The sequence below is a fragment of the Helicoverpa zea genome, chromosome 22 (genome assembly GCF_022581195.2).
Source record: "Helicoverpa zea isolate HzStark_Cry1AcR chromosome 22, ilHelZeax1.1, whole genome shotgun sequence".
Taxonomy (NCBI): Eukaryota; Metazoa; Arthropoda; class Insecta; order Lepidoptera; family Noctuidae; genus Helicoverpa; species Helicoverpa zea.
In genome coordinates this window covers 5,506,551-5,532,042 of record NC_061473.1, presented here as the reverse complement: position 1 = coordinate 5,532,042, position 25,492 = coordinate 5,506,551, and the positions used below count along the sequence as shown (strand labels likewise).

At 41.0% G+C, this 25,492-nt stretch overlaps 1 protein-coding gene and 1 long non-coding RNA gene across 3 annotated transcripts in view; one reads left to right on the top strand and one right to left on the bottom strand.

Moving 5' to 3' along the window:
• The window catches only part of LOC124641176 (phosphoinositide 3-kinase regulatory subunit 4), a 29,688-nt gene extending 11,641 nt beyond the window's left edge, over nucleotides 1-18,047 (top strand). Inside the window, exons 15-28 of one of the 2 annotated variants that reach the window (XM_047179175.1) lie at nucleotides 98-176; nucleotides 262-338; nucleotides 803-903; nucleotides 1,548-1,639; nucleotides 2,172-2,285; nucleotides 5,121-5,196; nucleotides 5,525-5,620; nucleotides 6,192-6,314; nucleotides 7,534-7,641; nucleotides 8,072-8,229; nucleotides 8,731-8,889; nucleotides 12,555-12,712; nucleotides 13,514-13,692; nucleotides 16,597-18,047. In XM_047179175.1, the coding sequence (XP_047035131.1) occupies nucleotides 98-176; nucleotides 262-338; nucleotides 803-903; nucleotides 1,548-1,639; nucleotides 2,172-2,285; nucleotides 5,121-5,196; nucleotides 5,525-5,620; nucleotides 6,192-6,314; nucleotides 7,534-7,641; nucleotides 8,072-8,229; nucleotides 8,731-8,889; nucleotides 12,555-12,712; nucleotides 13,514-13,692; nucleotides 16,597-16,810 (1,734 nt within the window). In that variant the 3' untranslated portion in view covers nucleotides 16,811-18,047. Of the gene's footprint in view, nucleotides 1-97; nucleotides 177-261; nucleotides 339-802; nucleotides 904-1,547; nucleotides 1,640-2,171; nucleotides 2,286-5,120; nucleotides 5,197-5,524; nucleotides 5,621-6,191; nucleotides 6,994-7,090; nucleotides 7,418-7,533; nucleotides 7,642-8,071; nucleotides 8,230-8,730; nucleotides 8,890-12,554; nucleotides 12,713-13,513; nucleotides 13,693-16,596 lie in introns of those variants that run through there. The other variant, XR_006985642.1, reaches the window with a different exon arrangement.
• On the bottom strand, nucleotides 17,757-19,001 carry LOC124641178. Its single transcript, XR_006985643.1, has 2 exons — nucleotides 18,582-19,001; nucleotides 17,757-18,546 (listed from the first exon to the last, which is right to left on the bottom strand). It is a non-coding gene; the product is annotated as an uncharacterized LOC124641178 (long non-coding RNA).
• Nucleotides 19,002-25,492: the final 6,491 nt, after the last annotated feature.

Here is a 25,492-nt window from a genome sequence, read left to right as displayed (position 1 = left end):
TATTATGCTTTACATTTTTAAATATTCTGAAATTTATAAATATACAATTTGAAAATATACAAAATAGAATATTAATTTAATTATATATTATTAACAGGTAAAACAGGGCACCGTTCCACAATATTCGGAAATGGGACAACAGCTCAGAAACTTGTTTAGAAGACTGGCTTCTGATGGTAAGTTGGTCTCTTGTTTCGAAATCAGTTTGTTTGATTATGACAATTGATGACTGAAATTAACAAAATGTATATGTAATTCCAGGTATGACGGAGCACGTGGAAAACCAGCTATTGGCAATGAGTGCGCATTTAATTAAAATACAGGGCTCATCAACACAGGTCAGTCACATTTACAAGGGTTTATTTAAATAAAGGACGATTTTGAAAGTGTTTTATAAAGAATTAGGTGTTAGCCTAGCCTTTCTCAACTATGTTGGTGTCGGCTTCCAGTCTCACCGGCAGTAGTGTTTTATATGGAGCGACTGCCCTTTTGACCTCTTCAACCTGACTACCTGGGCACCCGATACCCCTCGTTGGAAGTAGACAGATGGGTTCTCAGACTTTCTGGTTTCTGATTACTCGTAGCGACAGCCAAAGATTTTCACCGCCAAGTTAACTTGTCTTCCGACACACGGAGGAACTCGTTATGACAAGCAGGTCACGGTCAGGTCATGGTCAGGTCATCATCCACAGATTACGCCAAGTGTTGCTTAAGTTTATGGTCGATCGACCCGTTTGGCTGTTATTTAGCTACAAACAACTAGCTTATTATTATTATTAATTAGTATTATTCTTATTTACAGCACATCACGGAGGCGCCAGGTCGGCTGGTGCTGGCCAAGGGCATGTCTCGCGCCGTGCAGCTGGACTGCATGCCGCATGTCGACTGCGACGCACACAGCCGGTAACTGTAGCTCAACTAGCTGCTATATACTATACAGCACATATCAATTATTTGGGTCCATTAACAGCACTGCATCAAGAATAATAATAATAAAAAACATAAAATTGTGTAGATGAAACACGCATCCGATAAAAATATTAAATTCAGCACAAAAAAGCACAAATTCTAGTTCGGAACGACTTAAAAACTGGGGCAAAATGTCCCCACAACCGTTTATTAAATTTCCTTTACGGTTCCTTTGCAATTTTGGTACATACTATATTTATTTTATTTAAAATACTTCTTGCACAAATAGTACAATGGCGGACTTAACGCCTTAGGCGCTATATTGTTCGTAAACATCTTAAAAATATCGAGATAAAAATTAGTTTTCTATGACGCTTGATTTATAAATTCATCATCATCATCATCAGCCTATAGCAGTCCACTGCTGGACATAGGCCTCTCCAAGTGCACGCCACTGAGATCGATTTTCAGCTTCTCGCATCCAGCTCCTGCCAGCCGTCTTGCGCAAGTCATCACGCCACCGTGCCTGAGGACGTCCTACACTACGTCTGCCGAGGCATGGTCTCCACTCTAGAACTCGTTTACCCCAACGGTTATTTATAAATTGCCACCAGTCAATAACGTATGTTAATTTTCAGGCGCAGTCACAAGACATCGGTATCGCACGAGACGCATATGAACACGGAATGGCAACACATGTTCGGACAGTCACATGAACAACATTCTAGAGGTGAACTATTGTTAATTTTAAATTATTATTTACTAGCTGTTTCTTTCCCGCGGTTTTACCTCCGTCCCTTGGACAATATTTCTCGTACCCAAGTAAAATGTTATCTATCAGTCGGGTATTGTATAGCTTCCCAGCAATTTCAAGTTTTTTTTTTAATTTGTCCAGTAATTTCTTAGCCTTTGTACCCTACAAATAAATAAAAGAAAACCCCCTGTTTACTATTAATAAACATCTATATCAAACACTTTTTTGGAAGAAAGCGTTAATCTCAGACACTGTGTAACTGCTGTATGCCCAATGTAAAATAAATAATTTTTACATTGGACCATTATTCCAATGTAAAAAATCGTTCAGTGTTATGTAGATCGGGGAAAGTTATCGGCTAGTATTTATTTGGAAAACAGGTCCAATGCAAAAATTCAGACTTAGATAATTAATTAATTGGGGAAAATTACAGACTAGTTTTTATCCGGGGGCGGGAAATTCCCTCGGGGTGAACCCACTAGCTAGTTTAACTAAGAATTATTTTCAGTTTCAGAGAGCGCGGCACAGTCGCAGCCGCTGTCGGCGGGCGGCGCCGCGTCGCCAGCCATGTCTGTGCCGCCGCAGCACTCGCAGCTCGGGCACAGTGCTAGCTATGTGCAATGTAAGTTGACATCTGCTCACTAAACCATTTCCATAACTATATTACGTCAATACAATTCCATACGTAGATTAGATTATTATAGTACACCAAAAAATAGATTAACAACACAGGAAATCACACACACAAAGTACATTGGGCGGTCTTATCGCTAAATAGCAAATTCTTCCATACAACCTTTGGATGGAGTTTATTTGTAGAAAATATTGTAAACATACTATTCCATGACTATATCGAGCCGTTACCGCCAAATTATCGTAAGCGACACTTTTGTCAAGAAACCGTTTTTTATCGAAACTAGTATTTTAAACCGTAACGGACCTTTCCCTGTTGGTGTTTCCCGCCAAAAAAAAGCGTTACAAAGTTATAGCAAGTGCTAAAATTATCGTTAATATACATTTTTTCTAAACCTTAACGTAAGCGACACATGCATTTTTATCGCAAGCGACATTAGTGCTTCACCGTGGGCGTTTACTATAAACAAACCTGTCGTGAACTGTTGTTTATTTCCGCAAAAGTACTGATGCAACAAACATCGTTCCCTTTGTTTTATAGTAAAAAAATAGATTTGAGCCTAAAAACGTTTTAAATAGTGTTTATTATTGTGTTCATTCAGTTAGAAGTGTACTTCGAGAGGAAACTCATCAGTTAGGTATCAAATAAATCAGCAATGTTGACTCCAGCAGCAAGGGTATGTATTTTATTTTAATTTTGGTACTTAAATTAAAGTAAGAATAATTTAATAATTACGCGTATCATTTATGCCTTGCCTGTAATAATATTCTTTCACTTAAAATTATTGGTGAGTTAGTTAAAATTTGTTAAATTAGTCTCGTACTGTGTCTATTTCACCTAAGTTAAAATTACAAAAACTAAAGAGAGCTCTCTTTAGTTTCTGAATTGAAGTACGAGTACCTAGTTTACTTGTATAATCTGCTTGATCTCACTATCCCAAATCATCCTCCTCTTGCCCTTATTTGGGGTCAATTCATTGGGGTCGGCGCAGCATGTTTTCTCCTTCCATACTGTTCTATCTGCCGTCAGCTCACAAGTAACATTCTTTCTTACCATTTCTACTTTCACACAATCCATCCATCGTTTCTTTGGTCTTCCTCTTCCACTATATCCGTCCACATTCATACTCATCATCTTCCTCACAACATGATTCTCATTCCTCCGCATCACATGCCCATACCATGACAGCCGGTTTCCACGCAGTTTTTCTGATACCGGCGCTACTTTCAAACTTCCTCTTATATACTCATTCCCCACTCTATCCATTCGCGTAACACCACACATACCTCTTAACATTTTCATCTCTGCCGCATGCAATTGTCTTTCATTCGTCGCTCTTGCGGGCCAGCACTCTGATCCATACAAGACAGCAGATCTGACCATACTCTTGTAAATTTTCCCCTTAAGTTTAAGGGGAATACGAGGGTCACAAGTTGTTCCCGTTACCTGCCGCCATTTCATCCATCCTGCGTTAATTCTGTGCGTAACTGTCCGATCTATTTCGCCATCGCCCTGAATAAGCGAGCCGAGATACCGGAAATCGGAGCAGATAGGAAGAGGTGCGTTATCAAGCGCTATGGCTTCAGGACTAGAGAGACCGCCGAAATCGCAGAACATGTATTCGGTCTTGGTTCTGCTGATTTTCAATCCAACATTCTCCAGTCTCTGTTGCCAACTCCCCAATCTGCTCTGGATTTCAGGTCCATCCTCACTAACCAGGACAATGTCGTCGGCAAATAGCATGCACCAGGGTGCCTCCTCCTGTATGTCCGCCGTCAAGGCGTCCATAATAAGCAGGAAGAGGTAAGGACTTAAAGCCGACCCTTGGTGCAGGCCCATCTCACTATCCCAAATGTTTTACATAAATAACTATATTTTTAATAATACATAATATTTTGATTAAAAACCACGATGGAATAAGTGGTACGAGTATTAATTGATTCGTACAAGAAGAAATTTCTCATTTCATTTTATAATCTTTGTAATAAGTATAAGTTCATTTGATCTCATTATTCCTAACGATTAGTATGAAAAAATAATTTTTGATTATTATGTGGATATTTCATTTAAAAACCTTTTAAAACGCCATTTTTTTAACAATTATATTATTTCTTGGATAGTAATTTTGATAGGTAATATTATCGTAAACGCCCGAATATCTATAAACTGTGACAGCAAAAATATTGTATGCGCCATAAATGGCATAAAAACTCATTATTTTTGTTTTATTTTCAATTATATATTTAAATCTCTAAAAATCAATAACGTATGTAATTTTTCTTGTTATTAGCACACTTCTGATTAAAAATATTTAAAAAAAACCGTCTCCTGTAAAATTTGTTTTTTGTCGGTTGCGCTAAAATGGCGGTAAAGGCTCGATATTACCCCAATAATACAGTTATACATAAACACAGGTATACATCAGCAAATAACACTGCTTTCTGCTGGTAACACTATCATGTATCAAATAAAAGTTAGTTAAACAAAATAAAAACGGAAACACCTGTCATAGCTGTTTGTGAACATAAGACTCAATAAATGATTATTTTCAACTATAGGTTTTAATTTAAAAATAAATTCCTTAATGGGACCTATTGTTGGTGAAAATGCTCATAAATACCTAAAAATATTATTTTTTACTATAGACAGGTTTCAAACAAATGGGTGCTTTCCTTAGTCGGGCATCTTGAGGGTAGAAAAGGGGCATAAATACCTTTATTTATTATCAAACCAAATGAATCATCATCCTCCGAGCCTTTTTCCCAACTATGTTGGGATCGGCTTCGAAGCAAAATGAATAAAATATAGTTTAATAATTAACAGACAGCATGGCGCCGTGTCGCGTGGAGCTGAGAGACTTGACAGCCCGTATGCAACAGAAATATCAGAAATCGCTGAGGTAAGTCAACAGGAATGGGATTAGAAATGATAGCGTATCCAATCACTTCTAAAATTGATGTTACTTTTCGTTTTAATTTTTTAAATGAAGAACAGGCTCACCTATCCAAACCAAATGTTTAGGCTTTGTTCGGACTATTTAGTAGATGGTTTTTGTAAAGTTTGCCAAAATCAGTCGAGCATTCATTTATCATTAATTCATTTTTTGTAACAAAATGGTGGTGGTGGTGGTTTTATTCGTAGCACGTACCGGGCCACTAGTAGTCTATAAGCGAGAAATAAATATTTTACTATAAGACTGTTTTTTAAAAGAATAAGTTTTATTACAGGAGTCACGATGACCCACTAGACAACAACGACGACATGTTACCCCCGGCCGGCTGGCGGCCCGGGAACCAGCTGCTTGCCTACTTACATGAACACAAGTAAGTTTATTATATTAACTTACTAGGTTCTGCCAGCGGTTTCATGTGTTTCCTGGTAGAATTAGGTATTTCCTGCATCGGGATAAAAAGACTAGGTACCTATAATGTTATTCTGATATAAGAAACTTTAGTAAATTAGCAAGTTACATCAAAATCTCTAGCGGCCGAACCCGGTGTTAGACAACATTGTATGATGTACATAGTTTCGCGCGGATGACAACAGTCGCCAGCCACGCGACTGTCGCGTGATGTGTCGTCCGACCATCTAGTAGAGGCCTGCCGTTGCGTCTTCCAGGTCGTTGTTGCTACACTCGCCACTCGGGAACTTTTCTGCTCCATAGGGTATCTGTTAGATAATCATACTTACCTGCGACTACCTCGTTGGTCTGGTTGGAAGTGTTGACGATTCCCGTGTACACGTACATAGGACACTTGTGTCTGTGCGAATGCTGGTGCACTATAATATGTCCTGCGCAGCTGGCTGATCTCCTTATATGAGAACAGCCGCCGTGGCCGATCGGCCTTGGACGTTATTATTATTAATCATACTTACTATATTTTCTATGTCCAGGGCCCGTGTAAATCAGATGGTGACGCTACCAGCGCAGGTGTCGCTGTTCGGCTCGTGCTCCGACGACGGCACCGTGCGCCTGTGGGACGCGCAGCGCCTGCACACGCAGGCACACATCAACAGGTAACACTGCCGTGTGCTGGCAACACTGCCATGTCACAGACGGCACCGTGCGCCTGTGGGACGCGCAGCGCCTGCACACGCAGGCACACATCAACAGGTAACACTGCCGTGTGCTGGCAACACTGCCATGTCACAGACGGCACCGTGCGCCTGTGGGACGCGCAGCGCCTGCACACGCAGGCACACATCAACAGGTAACACTGCCGTGTGCTGGCAACACTGCCATGTCACAGACGGCACCGTGCGCCTGTGGGACGCGCAGCGCCTGCACACGCAGGCACACATCAACAGGTAACACTGCCGTGTGCTGGCAACACTGCCATGTCACAGACGGCACCGTGCGCCTGTGGGACGCGCAGCGCCTGCACACGCAGGCACACATCAACAGGTAACACTGCCGTGTGCTGGCAACACTGCCATGTCACAGACGGCACCGTGCGCCTGTGGGACGCGCAGCGCCTGCACACGCAGGCACACATCAACAGGTAACACTGCCGTGTGCTGGCAACACTGCCATGTCACAGACGGCACCGTGCGCCTGTGGGACGCGCAGCGCCTGCACACGCAGGCACACATCAACAGGTAACACTGCCGTGTGCTGGCAACACTGCCATGTCACAGACGGCACCGTGCGCCTGTGGGACGCGCAGCGCCTGCACACGCAGGCACACATCAACAGGTAACACTGCCGTGTGCTGGCAACACTGCCATGTCACAGACGGCACCGTGCGCCTGTGGGACGCGCAGCGCCTGCACACGCAGGCACACATCAACAGGTATAGAGAAAATAAAGATAACTATAAAAAAAGGACGATATATAAAATCGTCATCATCACCTCCCTAGCCTTTTCCCTTCTTTATTAAAGTGGGCTTCCAATTTAACCGGATGCAGCGGACTACCAGTGTTTTACATGGAGTACCTGTCTACGTGCCTTCATCAACCTAATTACCCGGGCATCTCGATACCCCTTGATAAGACTGGTTGTCAGGCTTTCTGGCTTCTAACTACCCGTAATGATTGCCAAATATGTTCAAACGACAGCCGAGATCCACCTTTGACGTGCCTTCCGAAACACGGAGTCACTCGTCATGTCAAGATAGTCATACATCCATAAACTGACCGCGCCAAAATTGCTTAACCTTATTACCAATTCGTGCATCTATTTCTTAGCCACGATTTCCTCAAACAATATTCAAATTAGTACATTTTTTATTACAGATCCAAATCAATGTACAATAGGAATGCAGGCCCGGTATTGTCGATAGCCGCGTGTGAAGCCGGCCAGTCACTAGTCGCTGCTACGCAAGAATCTGTCTTCGTGTTAAGGTATGTATTTCTATTGTAGTAGGGTCCTTTACTTATTATTATTTATTTATTTATTCTTATTATTTATTAACTTTGTACCTATGCTTATTTTAATACGTCAGGTTTTGATAATTCATCATTATTATTAAACTGGTTTAATTCGCATCCCGTGGGTACTATATTTCGTCAACCCGGATACAAAGTAGGCTATAACCCTTCATTGATCTAACGCCTAAAATGTATTTTTCAAATAGAATCGGCAATTCCTGAGATAAGCGCATCCAAAAAACAAACTTTGTTTTCGCTTTTTAATATTAGTTACTATTTTATCTATTTTGCCGTGTGTAGAATCCCCCTCTGGGCTGTACGGCCATTTTAGTTTCTGCCAGCCCTGTATCCCTAATGAGGTATGACAGAATATCATTATCATACCCCCACCTTTACCCCCCAGGGTAGACAACAACTCGTCCCGCATGACGTTGTCACAAGGGCGTCAGTTGGAGGGTGACGGCGACGACGCGGTGTGCGTGGCTGCGCCCGCGCACGGCGCCGTCATCTCCTATGCCACGCTACTCGCCAATATTGTGGGCTGGGACCTCAGGGCGCCAGGTATGTACTAATATACTTAATTGTTTCAATTAGGACAGGCTTGATAATTTTGTTTTTTTTTAATTATTTTTTTATTAGCCTATGCTGTCGCACTGCTGAGCAAAGGACGAAGAATAATAGGGGAAAACCTCTAGATATAAGATTAAATAAATCTATACATATTTCTAATTCATTTCTTTTTGGCAAACATTTCAATAAAAGAACTTTCGGATGTAAAGAAAAAAATAATATTAATGGAATATTAACTTAAGAAAATAATAAAAAATAAAAATAAAAACATTTTATCATCATCATCATCATCATCAGCCTATCGCAGTCCACTGCTGGACATAGGCCTCTCCAAGTGCACATTTTATATTTGAGCTTTAACCTTAAAGCAGTTTGATTCCGCAATTAGAAAAAAAAAACACAAACAGCCGAATTGAGAATTCGGATGAATCTGTGAACTACTGCTCCTACTGCTGTACGAGCTGCCAAAAAAGTTCTCCCCCTTTTTCGTAGGTAACGCGTGGAAGCTACAAGGCGACTTGAAGCAAGGGGTGTACACGTGCCTATACGCAGACCCGTGCGGGTACCTCGCTGTGGGCACTTCAAGTGGCGCCATCTGTGTGTGGGATCTGAGGTTCCATTTGCCCATCACGTCTGTGAGGCATCCTAATTGTAAGTTATTTTTTATTATTATTATTTAATTATTTATTTAGGTATATTTTTTGTATCAGTTTTTTCATCCTTAAATTTCGGGACATACTGTATGAATCTTTTAATATTTTTACCTTTGACTATTTTGGACGTTATTCGTTGAAAAATGAAGGTTAAAAGTATAAAAACTATCTGTCCGATTTCATAATAACGCATACCCAGTCAGTAGTCAGCGTAAGAGCATAACACCTTCATAACTTATTGATCATCGTCAGCTTCCTGCCCTCGTTCAATCGCTTCCTTGGTCGCCCTATTCCACTAGGTATATCCGTCCACGTTCATACTTATCACCATCCCAACACCATGACTTTCATTCCTCCGCATACATGACCATACTATAACAGCCGATTTCCACAAAGCTTGTCTGTTACCGGCGCCATTTTCAAGCTTCCTCTTAAATATAGTTATCGGCACGGATATTGAGCCCTGACCTTCACCTGCGCAGAAGCGATTTACTGCCTTATTGCCTTTTGCGTACGGTGCGCAAAGCGATCCCCACTCTTCCGCCGAGAGCTCAATATCCGTGCCGGTAACTTTACTCATTCCTCACTCTATCTATTCCCGTAACACCACACATTTTTATGAACATTCTCATCTCTGCCGCAAGCAATTATCTAAAATTCGTCGCTTTTGTGGGCCAACACTTCTGATCCATACAGGACAGCAGATCTGAAATGTGTGAACTTGGCGACACTGGTTTTTTTTTATTGGGGCACTATAAGGGCACTTCCACTCGTCCATTCTCTTCCGTGGATTGGCAATTCCGTGGAAATGTTTTATTTTATTTTTATTTTATTTTATTCGGAAAACAAACAGTTTTACAAAAAAACACTTTAACTACAATTTATGATAACTTGAAACCAATTACATGTTTTCGCATATCAATACCTAGCTTGTCTGCTTAATCCAAACAATAAAAACGTAACACGACATCAATACAAAATACAAACAAAAACATACAATTATCGAACCACATCAAACCAGCTCTTAGCAAGTGTTCCTGCGAATACCCGTGGCTTAGCGGTAAATAGGTCAAGTTCCGAAAAGTCTGCGAGTGTATTAAAGGTCTTTGCTGCTCTGACAAAGTATGAACTTTGTCGGTAATTAGTACTACAATGTGGGACATTAAGGTAGAGAGCCGGTATTCTAGGCAACCTTTTAGGAACGCGTAATCCAATTTTCGAGAGAAGGGTAGGAGAGTCAATATGTGATTGAGCCAATTTAACAAGAAATGTAACATCTGCTATCATCCTCCTCTCTTTAAGGGGTAAAAGGTGATATCTTTTGCATCTGGATATGTAATTGCAATCATATGTGCCACATTTATGTTGGAGATATCTGGTAAATTTTTTCTGAATTGATTCAATTCTTGAGTTATAAATATCGTACCGAGGATTCCAAACCTGCGAACAGTATTCGAGTGAGCTACGGACAAACGAACAGTATAAAATTTTAATAATTTTGACACTAGAGAACTGAGAACAGGTTCTTTTTAAAAAGGCTTGTGTTTAAACACCACCCAAAAAAGTACCTATTTTACTACCAAAAAAATTCTAAACGGTTACCAAAATGGATAAATGGTCACCAAATAACGTTTCCAAAAATATTGTTAGGTAAAACCATTTTTTCGTATTATTGACTACTAAAAAAATATATGGACGCCTTTAAAATACACTTTAGACCAAATATTATATATTGTCACTACTTAGATGTTACCAATTATGTAATACCATGACTCCTAATTTGGTCATTTTTGTTAGACTAAATAAGCTAACGATCGCTAGAATATTTCCCAAATACCAATTAATATACTGGGGTTCCCAAACGTACGTCGCTTATTTATTGTTATATGAATTTGTGTGTAACTCAGTAGTAAAATGTAAGCACGAAACATGCAGCAAGCATGGCTTCTGTCACGGCTCCGGCACTGCGGGGCTCCGGCGGTCCCATGCGAGCTTATCGTCGCAGATGGTTTTCACGCTCACCACCGCAGCTTCGGCTTGCTGGCCGGCTCCGCCGGCCAGCCTTAAAAACTACCTGCGCCTCAGCTCGCAGGCCGCCTCGCCCCTCTGCGCCCACGCGGATTTGAATTGCACTCTAGGGGTAGGGCAGACAAGACTACGTGGAGTCGGTTTTGCAGCGATTCGTTTTCGTCACTAACTTTGATTTTGGTAGTATTATTAATCTTTTAGTTGGATAGAATTTGGTGACCATTAATCCATTTTGGGAACCAAAAATAATATTTGTACGAGATTTGCGATTTTTCTGATGTTATTTTTTTTTTTTGGATCATAATATTATATACTTTAGTGCCCTTTTAATAAAGTCAATTTATTTTTTTTGGAGTTGTTTATTTTATTTGGTGCCTCAGCTTAGAGTCTTAAAAATATTTTTGGTGATCGCCTAAATTATACCCTTTTAAAAATCCCATGGCTTTATAGGCCTTATTGGCTATGTAATCGATATGCTTCTCATACGTAAGTTTTGAGTCATGTATTACACCCAAGTCTCGTATGTAGTTTACACGTTTTAAGTTATGACTGTTTAAGGTGTAGTTTTGGACTATGATGTTGGTTTTACGTGTGAATGTAATTAGGAAACATTTTGATACGTTGAGGTCTAGATTATTTGATGTACAGTAGCTCTCAAGTCTTGACAGGTCTTGTTGCAAAAGATAACAATCATCAATATTGCGTATTTGTTTAAAAATCTTCATGTCTTCTGCGTAAAGTAAAAATGACGAGTTATGAAAGCACATGTTAATATCATTTATAAAAATGTTAAAAAACAAAGGACCAAGCAAAGATCCCTGGGGAACTCCAGAAGGAACTACGTGCCATGAAGATACAATGCCATTGATTGCGACAGCTTGCGAACGATTTCGTATATATGAGGTAACCCACCGATACAAGTTACCATGGATACCTGCCTGCAAGATCTTTTGTAAGAGTATAGAGTGATCTATGCGGTCAAAACATTTACTGTAATCAGTAAAGGTACAGTCTACCTGACCGCCATGGTCCATACATGAGGTAGTAAAATCAACAAATGATAGTAAGTTTGACGTGGTCGATCGGTTTTTTAAAAACCCGTGTTGTTCGGGAATGAATGCCGAGGAAAAAGTGCTATAGACTTGGGCATATATAAGGCGCTCTAGTATCTTACCGAACAGACATAATTTTGATATTGGGCGATAATTGGTAATGTCCCCCTTACTACCACTCTTGTGCACTGGAGTTATAAATGCTCGTTTCCATATGTTGGGCACGATACCTTCACTAACTGAACGCACAAAAATGGCAGTAAGTGGTACCACCAAACTATCAGCACACCTTACTATAAATGTCGGTGGTATGTTGTCGGGACCCGCTCCCTTGTTAAGATCTAATGACTTGAGAAGCTTCAGCACCGTGTCAGCATTTATTTCGATGTCACTTATGCATTGAGCAGGGCTAATATGAGAAGCATTTCTCATACAATGTTGATGTTTGAAGCTCTTTCACGCAAAAACTACTTGATCGATTTTGTTCAAACTTGGCAGTATTATAGCTTATATATCAGCCTAAATTATAGGCTACTTTTTATCCATGTGCGGGGAGTTGTTAACATCTAAACACTCGTTATAGCGGAACGAGTGCGGCGTATAGTAGGCAGTGGGAACAGCGGGTGCGTGTGGGCGGCGGGCGGGCGCGACGCGGCGGCGTGGAGCCTGGAGTCCACGCAGAGGACGCACGCGCTGTGGCCCAGCACCAACGCGCTGCAGCCGCTGCACTACACGCCGGCGGTATCTATATTATATCCCCAAAATCATCACCAGCCCTTAAATTTTTAGACCCCCGCGCTGCGCAACCAGTCAGCAGCAAATTCAGAAGCCAGAATAAATTTATCTGTTTCAAAAGTCATCTTATCAAAGTTCGGACCCCGGGAATACGTCTGGCTGCTACAACTAGTGCGCAGACACTGACGGCAGCCCGCTCAGACCGCGGGCAGCTGCCGTGCAATCAGGCGCGTTTTATTGGCTGCCTAGTGCGCAGGCTCCAATACAACGTCATATAGATAGATAGATAGATGATATACTCTTTATTATGTACACCAATTAAAAACAACAACAAAAAACTAACCTAAAGATTTTAAAGTCGGTGACACAATGAGCGGTCTTATCGCTAAAAGCGATCTCTTACAGACAACCTTTGGATGGATTGAGATAAAAGGAAATAACTGTACCGCCTACCTGTCCTACGGCCTGTGTCATATGTTTTACTGGCTGCTGCAGGCTGGCTGTCTAGTGTGCGGGGGGGCTCACGATCCCACTTGCTTAACACAGGCTTCCCCCAAGGGTCGCCACGTTGCTCGATCTTCAGCAACCCGCATCCAGTGCTTCTTGGCGACCTTGGCATTATATATTTGGCCTTCAAGATCAGAAGCGTATTTTTGTTAAACACCTGATTAATTACTATCCCTTATTTACCCCCCTACAGGCGTCCATAACATAAGCTCGATGAACTATTTTGTTCATCGAGCTTATGTAGTGTGTAAAAAAAAACACTGATTAATTTACTTACGATCCCTCATTTTCCTCCTATAGGCTTCCCACTACATAAGCGCGATATACTGCGGCGCTCGCGAGGGCAACAGGTTCGTAGTGACAGGGGGCTCCGACCTTCGGCTGCGGTACTGGGACTTGGAGCACCCTGAGGATTCGTATGTGCTGTTACATGCACACAATGATTCGCTGAGGAACTCGCCTAATGCTGTTAAATACAGGTACGTTTATGTGGATGTAAGATTATTATTGATAACTAGCTTCTGCCCGCGACTTCGTACGCGGATCCTGTCCCTTATGCCAGCGACTACGGGGTCAGCAAAATCAAAGATCTGAATCGTCTGATATTGAATTTTAAGGGCCCGTTGCCTTGAAAACAACGGAATACGCATAGCCATTAGAAATGTTCCATATATTTAATTTTTGTACTTTAACGGCAAAAGCACAGCAGACTAAACAAAACGCTGAGAACTGAACCGCAATAGACGTGACCATAGGGATAAAAGTAGTGATTCTAATTAGTCCGCATTTAAGTTGTGTGTGGCAAAAATATTACACGTATTATTACGTAAAAAAACATTAAATGTTACTGAGATGACAAAGTCGTGATGACTTAGTGGAAGTCGTGGTGGTTTAGTGGGTATAGAACCAATCTCTCAAGTATGAGCGTGCGTCTTTAATTCCAGGTCTGGCAAGTACCTGCCAATGCAACTTTTCTAAGTTCGTATGTACTTTCTACGTATATTTTGGATACCAATGACCGTTATTTGGAGGGGATGTTAATCTGTAGGTTCCGGCTGTCATTGAACATTCTTGGCAGTCGTTATGGGTAGTCAGAACCCAGTAAGTCTGACCAGTTTTACCGAGGGGTGTTGGGGGTTGAGCGGTTAACCGGGTTGTGGAGGTCAAATAGGCAGTCGCTCCTTTTAAAACACTGGTAATCAGTTGCATCGTGACTGGAAGTCGACCCTAACATAATTGGGACAAAGGCTATTGAGATAATAACGACAATAATAATGAGATACAAGCATTGCAGGATATCTGAGGCTGATGAGGGGGAGTAGCGACCCCGCGGGGCATATATACTGAGTTCTCCAGGGAGAGTATACTGTCCCCCATCTCCGGCCGGTCGGAGTGAACCATGACGGGGGTAGGTCTCACGCCTCTGGCTTGGCTTGACCATCCAGAGTGGAGTCGCTTGAGCAGGGTTAGTAGCCCTGCTCGGAGGATAGGTGCCTCGTGGTAAGTGACCCACAGGGAGCGCGTAATCTGCGTTTAAAATCCGCCGAGGTATCCTCACACTTCAGCCGCTCATGTCCCTGTTGCCCTTTTGTTGCTATTCAGTGACAGATTCCCGGGGGCCCAGTAAGTGAGCTGGCGAGTCTCCACCTGCCATTTTTACATGTATCTAATACATTGTCATCGGCAGGAGCCATAGTTCCCGTAGTTTCCCCATTCCTAGTCCATTAGCCTCCCATCACAATAGCCCAAGTAGTATTCATCCACAGTTAGCAATGGTATAGCACAGATTGTCTTTTTTTTAACGACGTTCACCGGGGATTGTCCTTGGGTTCATTTCTATAGTGTATAAAGGGATAATTGTCGGTTTTGTGTCACCATTTCATTAAAGTTGTCTCAAAAGGGCTTCAGCGTGTTGGCTTTGGCCTCACGTTTGCCTCCCAAAAATTCGGAACTCTGTAGTCCCGAGGTCTGGAAGAGACATACAAAATAATAATGAGATATATATAACGCAAAAAATTCGGAGAGTGGGGGCTCGTGACGCCACGTCTAGGTATGTAAAATTTGTACTAAGCAGTGACTTAACACAAAATTCAAGCGTGTTATATCTTTGTTATTATTTGTTTGTGAGAAGGAGAAAAGAAAAAAATACGTGTCCATTATTTTAGGGTTATCTAAAAGACGGACTAATTACTTTTTTTTGATTCACCATACCTATTTCATAACATTCATTTCTATACATTTCAATTGCTCTTAAAGTTCCACATCAGGTGTTTCAGATCTTCGATGTTTATACGTCAAAATAGAGAGTGCTTATCAGATTGAACCACTTTTGCTAAAACGTCATATCTTTATAAGCTATAGTCTAGCTGGGCTCCTGGGTTTCCACATCAGGTGTTTTACATCTTCAATTTTTATAAGTCAACAGAGAGTGCTTATCAGATTGAACAACTTTTGCTAAAACGTCATACCTCTATATGCTATAGTCTAGCTGGGCCCCTGGAGTTCCACATCAGGTGTTTTAGATCTTCAATTTGTATAAGTCAATAGAAAGTGCTTATCAAATTGAACAACTTTTCCTAAAACGGCATACCTGTATATGGTACAGAGAAGCTGGGCTCTTGGGGTTCCACATCAGGTGTTCCAGATCTTCAAATTTATTATCTCAGCTGAAAATGCTCATCACATGAAACAATTTTTGCCATGACACCATTTTTGTATCTCTTATAGTTTTGTTGGTCTGTTGGTGTTCTGCATCAGGTCTTCAAGTTTCGAAGATAAATTATAGCCTATATGTTGACCAGGCTTAATACTGATACAACAAAGAAAAATTCATTGAAATCCGTTCAGTAGTTCGGAAGATTAGCGTGTACAAACAAACAGACATACAGACAGAATTTTTTTTTTGGATTTGTGCTCCATTACTGTTTCTAAACCCCACCCAATGATTATTTTTTTAATATATTCAATGTACAGACACAGTTTTTTTACAGATTTATTATATGTATAGATGGTTCTATGGCAAGAAACATGGTTAAGATTTTTTCAGGAATCTTGATCTCTTTTTTCCTCATTTTTTGTCGGTAAAATATGTCATTGCAGTAATTGCACAACTAGTCTGAAATAAATTATTATTATTAATCCCTTAAAGTTACCAGGTCAAAAGTCTTTTATTAAAATGAATCCAAAGTTGCCCTTCAAAGCAGTTAGGAGATTCGAACCGATATTCATGATAACTTCTATTTGAGGGATAAATGTAGCGACATATGTATTTTCAATACAAAACTTCAACCCTGTTCTTCAGACAAAAGTTATGTGGCGATTGAAAAAATTGGCCTTTAATATACTAAAATGTACCATTACATAAATTAATCCTTTCTTCCCAGGAGCCGCATAATAGACGGCACGACCGTCATCCAGGAATGCTGCAAGCAGAACCCTTCAGCACCATCCTCACTCATAGAAGACAACATATACCGCAGCGTAGAGTCCAGGTCATTCTACCATACCGCGCCTATTACCGACTTGACTATGGTAGAAGGTAGCAAGCCTTATCTTGTCAGTGCTGCTGCAGATGGGGTTATTAATGTCTGGAAATAGGAAAAAATAATAATATTTGGGACTTATAAATTGCTGAAATGTGCAAGGTTGATATATGGCCTGAGTTACTGTGTTTTTCACAGTGATTTTACTGGAGTTTGGACCTATTCAGCTCTCTTTTGTATCAGCTATATGAAATGTTTAAGTTCTGTTGTTTTGATGTGAAAAAATAATATTTACGGCCAGTTTCTTCATCAAAAGTAAAAGTCAAAGTAATGTCTAAAGTAAAAGTAACTGTCAAATTCGTTTTTTCAACGCTAAAGTGACAGCAAAACTAATAGAAAAAATGAATTTGACCGTTACTTTTACTTTAGACATTACTTTGACTTTTACTTTGGCTTTTACTTTTGATGAAGAAACTGGCTGTTAATGTGTAAAAGGTGAGCTGTAGTAAGTACAGATGCTAGCAGGTGAACCTATCCGAATCTGTCGATTTTTACCAATCTAATATTAATCTTCCACTATTGTGATAAGGTTGAAAATTTATTGAAGGAATTTGACTCATTGTTGTAGGTTGACGTGTTACCTGTACAAATATACGGACTTTTAATAACGTCAATATGAGTGGCGCCACCTACAATGAGCTTTGTAGTACTATTTTATAATCACGCGCAGGCGACGCTTTATACAGTAATTTTTCATCAAATCTGTATTTGGCTTCATAGTTCAATGATTTTCAGAATAAATGCTATTTTGTATGTTATTGTTTGAATGCATAATTCCATGTTTACTATACCTACATCAAAAAATTGTTTTCAAATTGTAAAAGTTAGACAAATGTTTTATTTCGTTATTTTTATTTGTTCCTTACAATTTTTTATCTGTGATCATCTTCAAGATTAGAAAAGTATCAATTTGTGTAATATTAAAGCTGAGGTTCATTATTATTTATTATATATATTATATATTGCAGTCAAGGTAGTTATTATAAATGACAACGACTGAATATTATTATATATCAAGTTTATTTTAAATTTTATTATTTTAATTCTTAGATTGATAAATTACATTATAACAGTGAGAAACATTATTGTTTATGAATTTGTAATGTTTTAATGACATGCCTATTTTGAGTTACTTCAAACATTATGTTCATGATTGCGTAGACAATATGAAGAATAATCAATGAATTTCAAAATCATAGACTGACTCAATATGCATGTCAATAAAACGAAACAAAAATAATGTAGATAGTAAGATAATATTTTTCCATAATAAATTTTATTGATTTACATTATTTATTGCTTCCTTTTCATTAATCAGTGTTGTTGCAAAAAAGTTAAACAGAAAACTTCCATTCAGAACTTTCTTAAACATGTGTCAAACATCTGTTTAACTTTTCTGTAACACCCTATGTGATTACATAATCAAAGTAAAAATGAATAAAAAATAGCTTTCAGCTAATAATTTCTCACGTCATAAGAATACAATTCAATATGAACTAGACTATATCACAGATCATAAGAAAATTTTCAATAAAGTGCATACATCCCTGTATGTTGTTACGAGTTTAAATATCATTCAAAATATTACGAAAAACATGAAACAAAATTAATATAATTAAACTTTATCATTACCTATCATATATACTGAATAATTGAACTTTACAATGAAGACCTTACTGTTTGTTCATATCTCTACTTAAACAGTAACTTACAAACTAAAACTTATGGCATTAAATAGTTTCTTGCAACTACAGTAACAACATTAAACAGTGTGTAAATTCTGGCTTGCTCCTAAACTTTATAATACCAATTATAGTTATCGGCACGGATATTGAGCTCTCGGCGGAAGAGTGGGGATCGCTTCGCGCACTGTACACATAAGGCAATAAACCAAAAAATCACTTCTGAAGGTGAAGGTCAGTCTCAATATCCGTGCCGATAACTATACTACAGTTTTCCCCGAAAAGGTAGCTTGGAACGTTACTCAGAATCCATTAATCATACTATGTGAAATTTACGAGAGAGAAAATAATAATGACAACATCTATTGATAATATCAGTCTGACAAAATTGTGCATTCCTATACAAGAATGCATTATTACAGGAGACAGAAATGCTAATTAGACATAGTTACAACAAAAACATTAAACAATTAAAATACCCGCTAACAACTAGCAACTTGACAAAAAGAAAAACCGCTGGCAAACACATTTCTTCTATCAAGTTGAATATAGAATACCTATTACTTATCAGGTGTATCCGCTAAAAGTGCTTCGAGATCCATTCCTTCAAATTTTGGGTTACTCTTGTTAGCGGCTGTGGCAATAAAGAGTTCCTTCAAGAGTTCCAACTCCTTGGTCAGCCTTTTTGTGGTGTCCTCCAACTCCTGGTTTTCTTCCTTCAGCCGTTTGACACGTGTAAATGTGTCCTGTGTTTGCTGTTTGGACTTTACTCGGCTCTTTTTGACTGCCTGAATGAAAAATTATATTATTTAATAAAATCCTTATTATAATATTATAAAGGTGACCTGACTTTAATTCAAAAACTACTAGCTGCCTGGAAAAGGACAATTAGCAAGCGGGAAGTAGTTTTCTCAGAATGTGGGTGAAACACACAGGAACAACTGGTTGATTCTCACTAAGTGAATAGACAAAACTGTATATCAGAACTAATATTTAAGTAAACAATAATTTTATTCAAAGCTAACAATATTACAAAAAATTGCATGACTGTTACAAGATATGTGGCACAATGTTTTTGGAAGTTGAAGGAGCAACTTTTATGAAACAAAATGTATCCTCATAGAAAAGAGGTTCTGTAGATTTTCGACTATTTACCTCATTATTCCTCTCCCTCTTCCGTCTATACTCCTCGTCACCCTCATCGACGTCGCTGGCACCTCGTCTTCCGCGCTTTACAGGAGGCATATCCAAAAAATCTTCGAAATTGTATTGTGTCATCAAAATTCTTACAAAAACCGCTGTGATTTATTCACAGAGACCTATTTTCCTCTTTTAAACCGCCCTGGAAATAATAAAGAGCCTTCAGTAAGTTGAACAGTTTCCATGAAATTATGATGCAACATTGTTGTTGAATATCATTAATTTACGCTTTGCTGCGCTTACGCAGATTTAATACGTACCAAAATCACTTCAATAGTTGAGCTCTATAATGTAGTATACACACACACAAAAACTATATATATCCGACCGATTTCGGCCATGGCGACCGCTTAAACTCCTAATTGGTATTTTGGCGCTCATGCGCCCGAAGATGGCTAATGTACCCTATCTTTGCGAGGAAAGTCCGAGCACATTGAGGGCAGGTGAGTTTGCCGTCTTGATAGTGATACGAAATAGCAGCAGGTGGACGGGCCTTTACCCGATCGCGTTTAGCGTCAAGGTCAACTTTACGTTGGTCCTCGAAATCCCGTACATGGTTGGTAACCACTCTGCGCCATTCTGACCTCTGTGCTGCCAAAAGCTCCCACTGTGAAGGCTCTATGTTGCATCTCTTCATATGCCGCTTTAGGACATCTTTGTACCGGAGGAGTTGTCCGCCCTGCTTACGCTTGCCCTCCTCCAGTTCAGAATAAAAGATGCGCTTCGCCACTCTCTCATCCGACATCCGCGATACGTGACCGCACCACCGAAGTTGCCGGCGCATTAAGTAGGCCTCAATGCCACCAACATTGGCTCTCCGCAAGACTTCGGTATTTCGTACTCTATCAGACCATCTGATCTTCATGATGGAACGGAGACATTTTAGGTGGAACCGATCTAGAGCACGTATGTGGCAACGATATAGACACCACGTCTCGGAAGAGTATAAAAGGTTTGGCAGCACAATTGCCATATAAACAGAAACCTTGGTGGCCAACTTAAGGTCACGTGTACTGAAGACCTTGGAACGCAACTTACCGAATGCTGCAGCTGCAGCACCGATCCTGCTGTTAATTTCAGAATCAAGGTCACACTTGGATGTTACAGTGCTCCCCAAGTAGCGAAATTTATCTACCTGCTTCAGCACATCCTGGCCAAGCTTTATGGTCAGTGACTCACGACCGTGAATGTCTACAGACATCACTTCTGTCTTATTGACACTGATCTTTAGGCCGAACTTACGGCAAGCTTGATGGAAACCGGACATCAGCTGCTGCAGGCCATCTGGGGATTCAGCCAAAAAGCACAGATCATCAGCATACATTATCTCGGAGATCAGTGCATGCGAAACCTTGGTACGAGCCTTAAGTCTAGCCAAGTTGAAAAGATTGCCGTCCGTGCGGAATCGAATGCGAACTCCCTGGGGAATTGCTTGTAAGACTTCTCTAACCACCACCGCAAAGTATAAAGCAAACAGAGTAGGTGCTAACACACATCCTTGCTTCACTCCACAGGTAACGGGGAAGAATTCTGTCTGTTCACCGTCTACGGCGACACAACATTGCATGTCATCATGCAGTAGTCTAAGAAGTCTTACAAACTTTTCCGTGCACCCGAGCCTTCCCAACACCACCCAAAGCGCTTCACGAGGCACACTGTCGAAAGCTTTCTCCAGGTCAACGAAGCAGAGGTACAGTTGACGACCTTGTTCTCTGCTCTTTTCCTGTACTTGCCGTACCGCGAAAATTGCTTCACATGTACCTCGGTCAGGTCGGAAGCCAAATTGAGTTTCTGGCAAAATCTTTTCCGATAAGGCCTTTAGGCGATTCAGAAGAATTCTGGCAAAGACCTTCCCAGGGGCCGAAAGGAGTGAAATACCACGGTAAGAGTTGCAGTCAGACCGGTTGCCCTTGTTCTTATACAGAGCACAAATTCGCGACACTTTAAAAGTATCAGGAACGCGCTCTTCCTCCCACATACGTTCAAAGAATCTCCATATTGACGTGTGCAACTCCTCTCCGCCGTACTTAATCAGCTCTCCCGGTATAAGATCAATGCCAGCCGCCCGGTTGTTTTGTTGCTGTCTGATGGCAGAAATAACCTCGTCACGCAGCAGGGGCTCATCCAGTTCAATGGCAGAAGAGAGTTGGGGCATCAAACTAATACTTTGCAGATCAGCTGATCGATCCACATTAAGCAAGGTATTAAAGTGCTCCGCCCAGCGTTTTAACACATCCTCCCTGCTTGTCAATAGGTGCCTACCATCAAGAGACCTTAAAGGAACCTTCGTATGGTAGGATGTGCCAATCAGCTTACGCACCTCACTGTAAAACTCCCCTAGCTGGTTTGTGTCATTGAGCCATTGCATGTGACAAGCCTTGTCCCGCCACCACTTATCTTTAATTTGTCGAGACAGCTTACACACTTCTTGGTCACTAGCTTTGACGTCCGCAACGCTTCCTCTTCGCCTTGTATGCTGTCGTAGAAGGTCCCGATGTTTGTCAAGTGCCGCCCGCAGAACTTCATCATTCTCATCAAACCAGTCTTCATTGCGACAGCATTTATTGCCCAGTGCAGTTGAAGCGGTTTCTAAGATATGAGATGCTAAAGTTCCCCAGGCAACATCAACATTATCTACTTCGGTAGCGGATGACAGCTTTCTTGACAACGAATCAGCATATTTCTCCCTCGCCTCGCGATCTTTCAGCTTTTCCACGTTTAAGTACGCAAGCTTTCTTATCTGAGACCGACGCGGGCGAAGGAGGCGGATTCGCAGCTTAGTGACAATAAGTCGGTGGTCGGACCAACAGTGCGCACCTCGCATAGCGCGGGTTATCTGCACTTGGCTGTAATCTCTTTGCCTCACAATAGCATAGTCGATCAAATGCCAGTGCTTGGATCTTGGGTGCATCCATGTCGTCTTGTACTTGGCGGCAAGTCTAAACATGGTGTTCGTAATTGCCAAGCCGTACTGAGCACAAAGACTAAGCAAAAGTTGACCATTGCTGTTCATGTTGCCAACACCGTGTCTACCCAAAACTCCAGGCCAGGCTTCATAGTCCCGGCCAACCCTGGCATTGAAATCGCCCAGCAAAAGTACCTGCTCTCTGGCGTTTATGCGATCAAGACAAAGAGACACTTCCTCGTAAAATTTGTCCTTGATGTCATCAGATTTGTCTAACGTAGGCGCATAGACACTGATGACATTAAGGTAATTGTCTTTGTCCAAATGAAGGCGCAGCGTGGTTACGCGGTCGGAAATGTGAACAGGGCACTCGCTCAGTCGCTTTGCTAAGTGATTCTTGATGGCAAATCCTACACCTGATCGCCGAGTTTCGGAGGCAGCAGTACCTTTCCAAAAGAAAGTGTATCCACCACCTGCTTCTACCATCTCTCCTTCATCGGCAAGATGTGTTTCGCTGAGAGCAGCCACATCCACGTTATAGCGATGAAGTTCCCGAGCTACGATGGCGGTCTTGCGTTCAGGACAGGCATTACCATCTCGATCAAGTAGAGTTCTCACGTTCCACGCTCCGAATGTCATAACCGGTGTTACTTTATTGTCGTTAAAAGTTCTGTACTTTCGACCACGATTCAAAGTGATGCGATGGCAGCCGCGGTTACTACCACCTATCGAGACGGGACGAACATTTTTTTAGGGCACCTTTTCTAGCCCCCTCTCTGGCTGAGCAGGGAAAGCAGTGTCTCCCTAAATAGGGCTGCTTTGTCATCTCGGGTGCTGCCGAATCCACGCTGTCGTCCCAGAGTGCAGCGCAGAAGCGACCACGGCATGTACTCACACCCCCGAGACCGCCTATGTGCAGGTATCAGACAAAGCCTAGATGCATCTGTCTAAACCTCTCTACTTCTACCTATCGCCACAGGACTTAACTGAATCGGAGTCCATTAACGGAAGCGGTCAAATACGCAGGATATATTAAGGTGCGCAAACGTTCGCGCATACGCAGGCGCACACACTCGTCCTTACCCTCCTTGGATCAGTGGAACGGAAACCGCTACGACTGAAGGAGGGGTCGGATGCTGTGTCTGGCCGACAGTGACTATACACCCTCCACTGTCGCCCTAGGCCATCCACCTTGCCTTGCTGACCCGCCGAGTCCGCCAAATCACATTGCATATCTGCGTTGTGTTGCCTTCCTCACCGAGCCAGACTTTGTGGTTTGAGCGGGAGGGAACCACAAGGAAAGGATTTTGATTTATGAGGAAGGAATTCAGGAATAGGAGAGGTGGGATACCATAGCCACGGATAATCAGAATGTGGACTAAGGTAGCTCAGGGAAGGCGGGATCGCGTGCCCGTACACTCAGTTACCCGAGTGCCCCCTGCCACACACACACAATAGTAGCAGTAGCTGGAGATTAATTCAATCCACAAAACTTGTAAAAAAATGAAACTAAATCCGAGTATTTACAAGTTGTAAAGTTTACTTCTTGTGTTTAGTGCAAACTGACTGTAATAGATCAGAGATTAGACAGAACCCAGAGCTCTCGAGAGCTGATGATAATGAACAGACGTGTTATTAAATGAAGTCAATTCACTTGGATTGAAAAATGATGAAATCCACGGAACAAGCAATGAAATCTCTCATTATTTACAAAGTTACTCTGTGCTGCGTATTGAAACGAGAACGTAAATGCTGCCAAACGTATAATACTTAATTTCCCACAACTGACATTTCTACTTTCTACTCATTTACTTTCTTTTGTTTTCATCTCCGCTAATTAGCATAATACGTGTGAAGCTTAATTAATTGCTTGATAATACTTGATTGTAAGAGATTTTATCAGGAATTTACTTTTGAGAATTTTGATTGTCGTCGAAATCGGGGAAACTATTCTCTATTTGGCAATACTGTATTTAATGCCAAGACCAAGAATTTGTCAATGTAACTGGAGTAACCACTTGCACTGAATATATTTTTATTGGAAGGATAGGAATAGGAGGAATGTTACCTAATGATTTGAGCACTATGCATTTTTCTTAAACAGAATTTAGAATCTCATGAATATGATTGCTTTTGTTCCTGGATGGAGTTGATGCTAATTCTTTTGATTTTTATGATGTTCCTGCATGCCGCTAGTCTATGACTGCCTCGTTGCTGTTGACGAGGTCTCGGGTTCGATTCCCAGGTAGAGCTCAAACAGCTTTGCAGATTTTAGAAGCTTACGTATTTCTGTATTGTATTTCTATAATCAAAGGCTGTGTAGCCTTCTTATCCCTTAAATGTAGATGCAGCAAAGTATGAGTATCGGTAATCATGTGGAGCTACTGTACGACGTCATAAATCATCAAATGACCCCTCCCGCTGTGGGTTAGCAGTGGCGAGGGAGTGTCAGACTCTTACTGACTAAAAACCGTCGTAGGCCTTTTATGTACCAGGGCTGAGGTTACTCTTTCGAACAATCCCGCAGCCCTGGCAGGAGAGCTACTGTGCTAACCTCAATAAACGTTCCTTGTAGATTGACACTTTTTCGCTGATACAGTAATCAGCAAACTGTATCATCCTCCGAGCCTTTTTCCCAACTATGTTGGGGTACGCTTCCAGTCTAACCGGATTCAGCTGAGTACCAGTGCTTTATAAGAAGCGACTGCCTATCTGACCTGCAAACTGCACTAAACCAAAATCTCTGCAATTTCAGTACATTATAATGGATTGCGTAGTCAAAATTCCATAAAAGTATTCATCAAAATAAAACCAAATAAATTCGGTAGATATTATTTATTCCTTGCTGGTGAAGTAGATATAAAAATAATATTATATAACACAGTTGGTTGATATTTAAAAATTGCATAGTTGAATTACATTTTAAAAAGCTGCATTTTTTTAAATTACA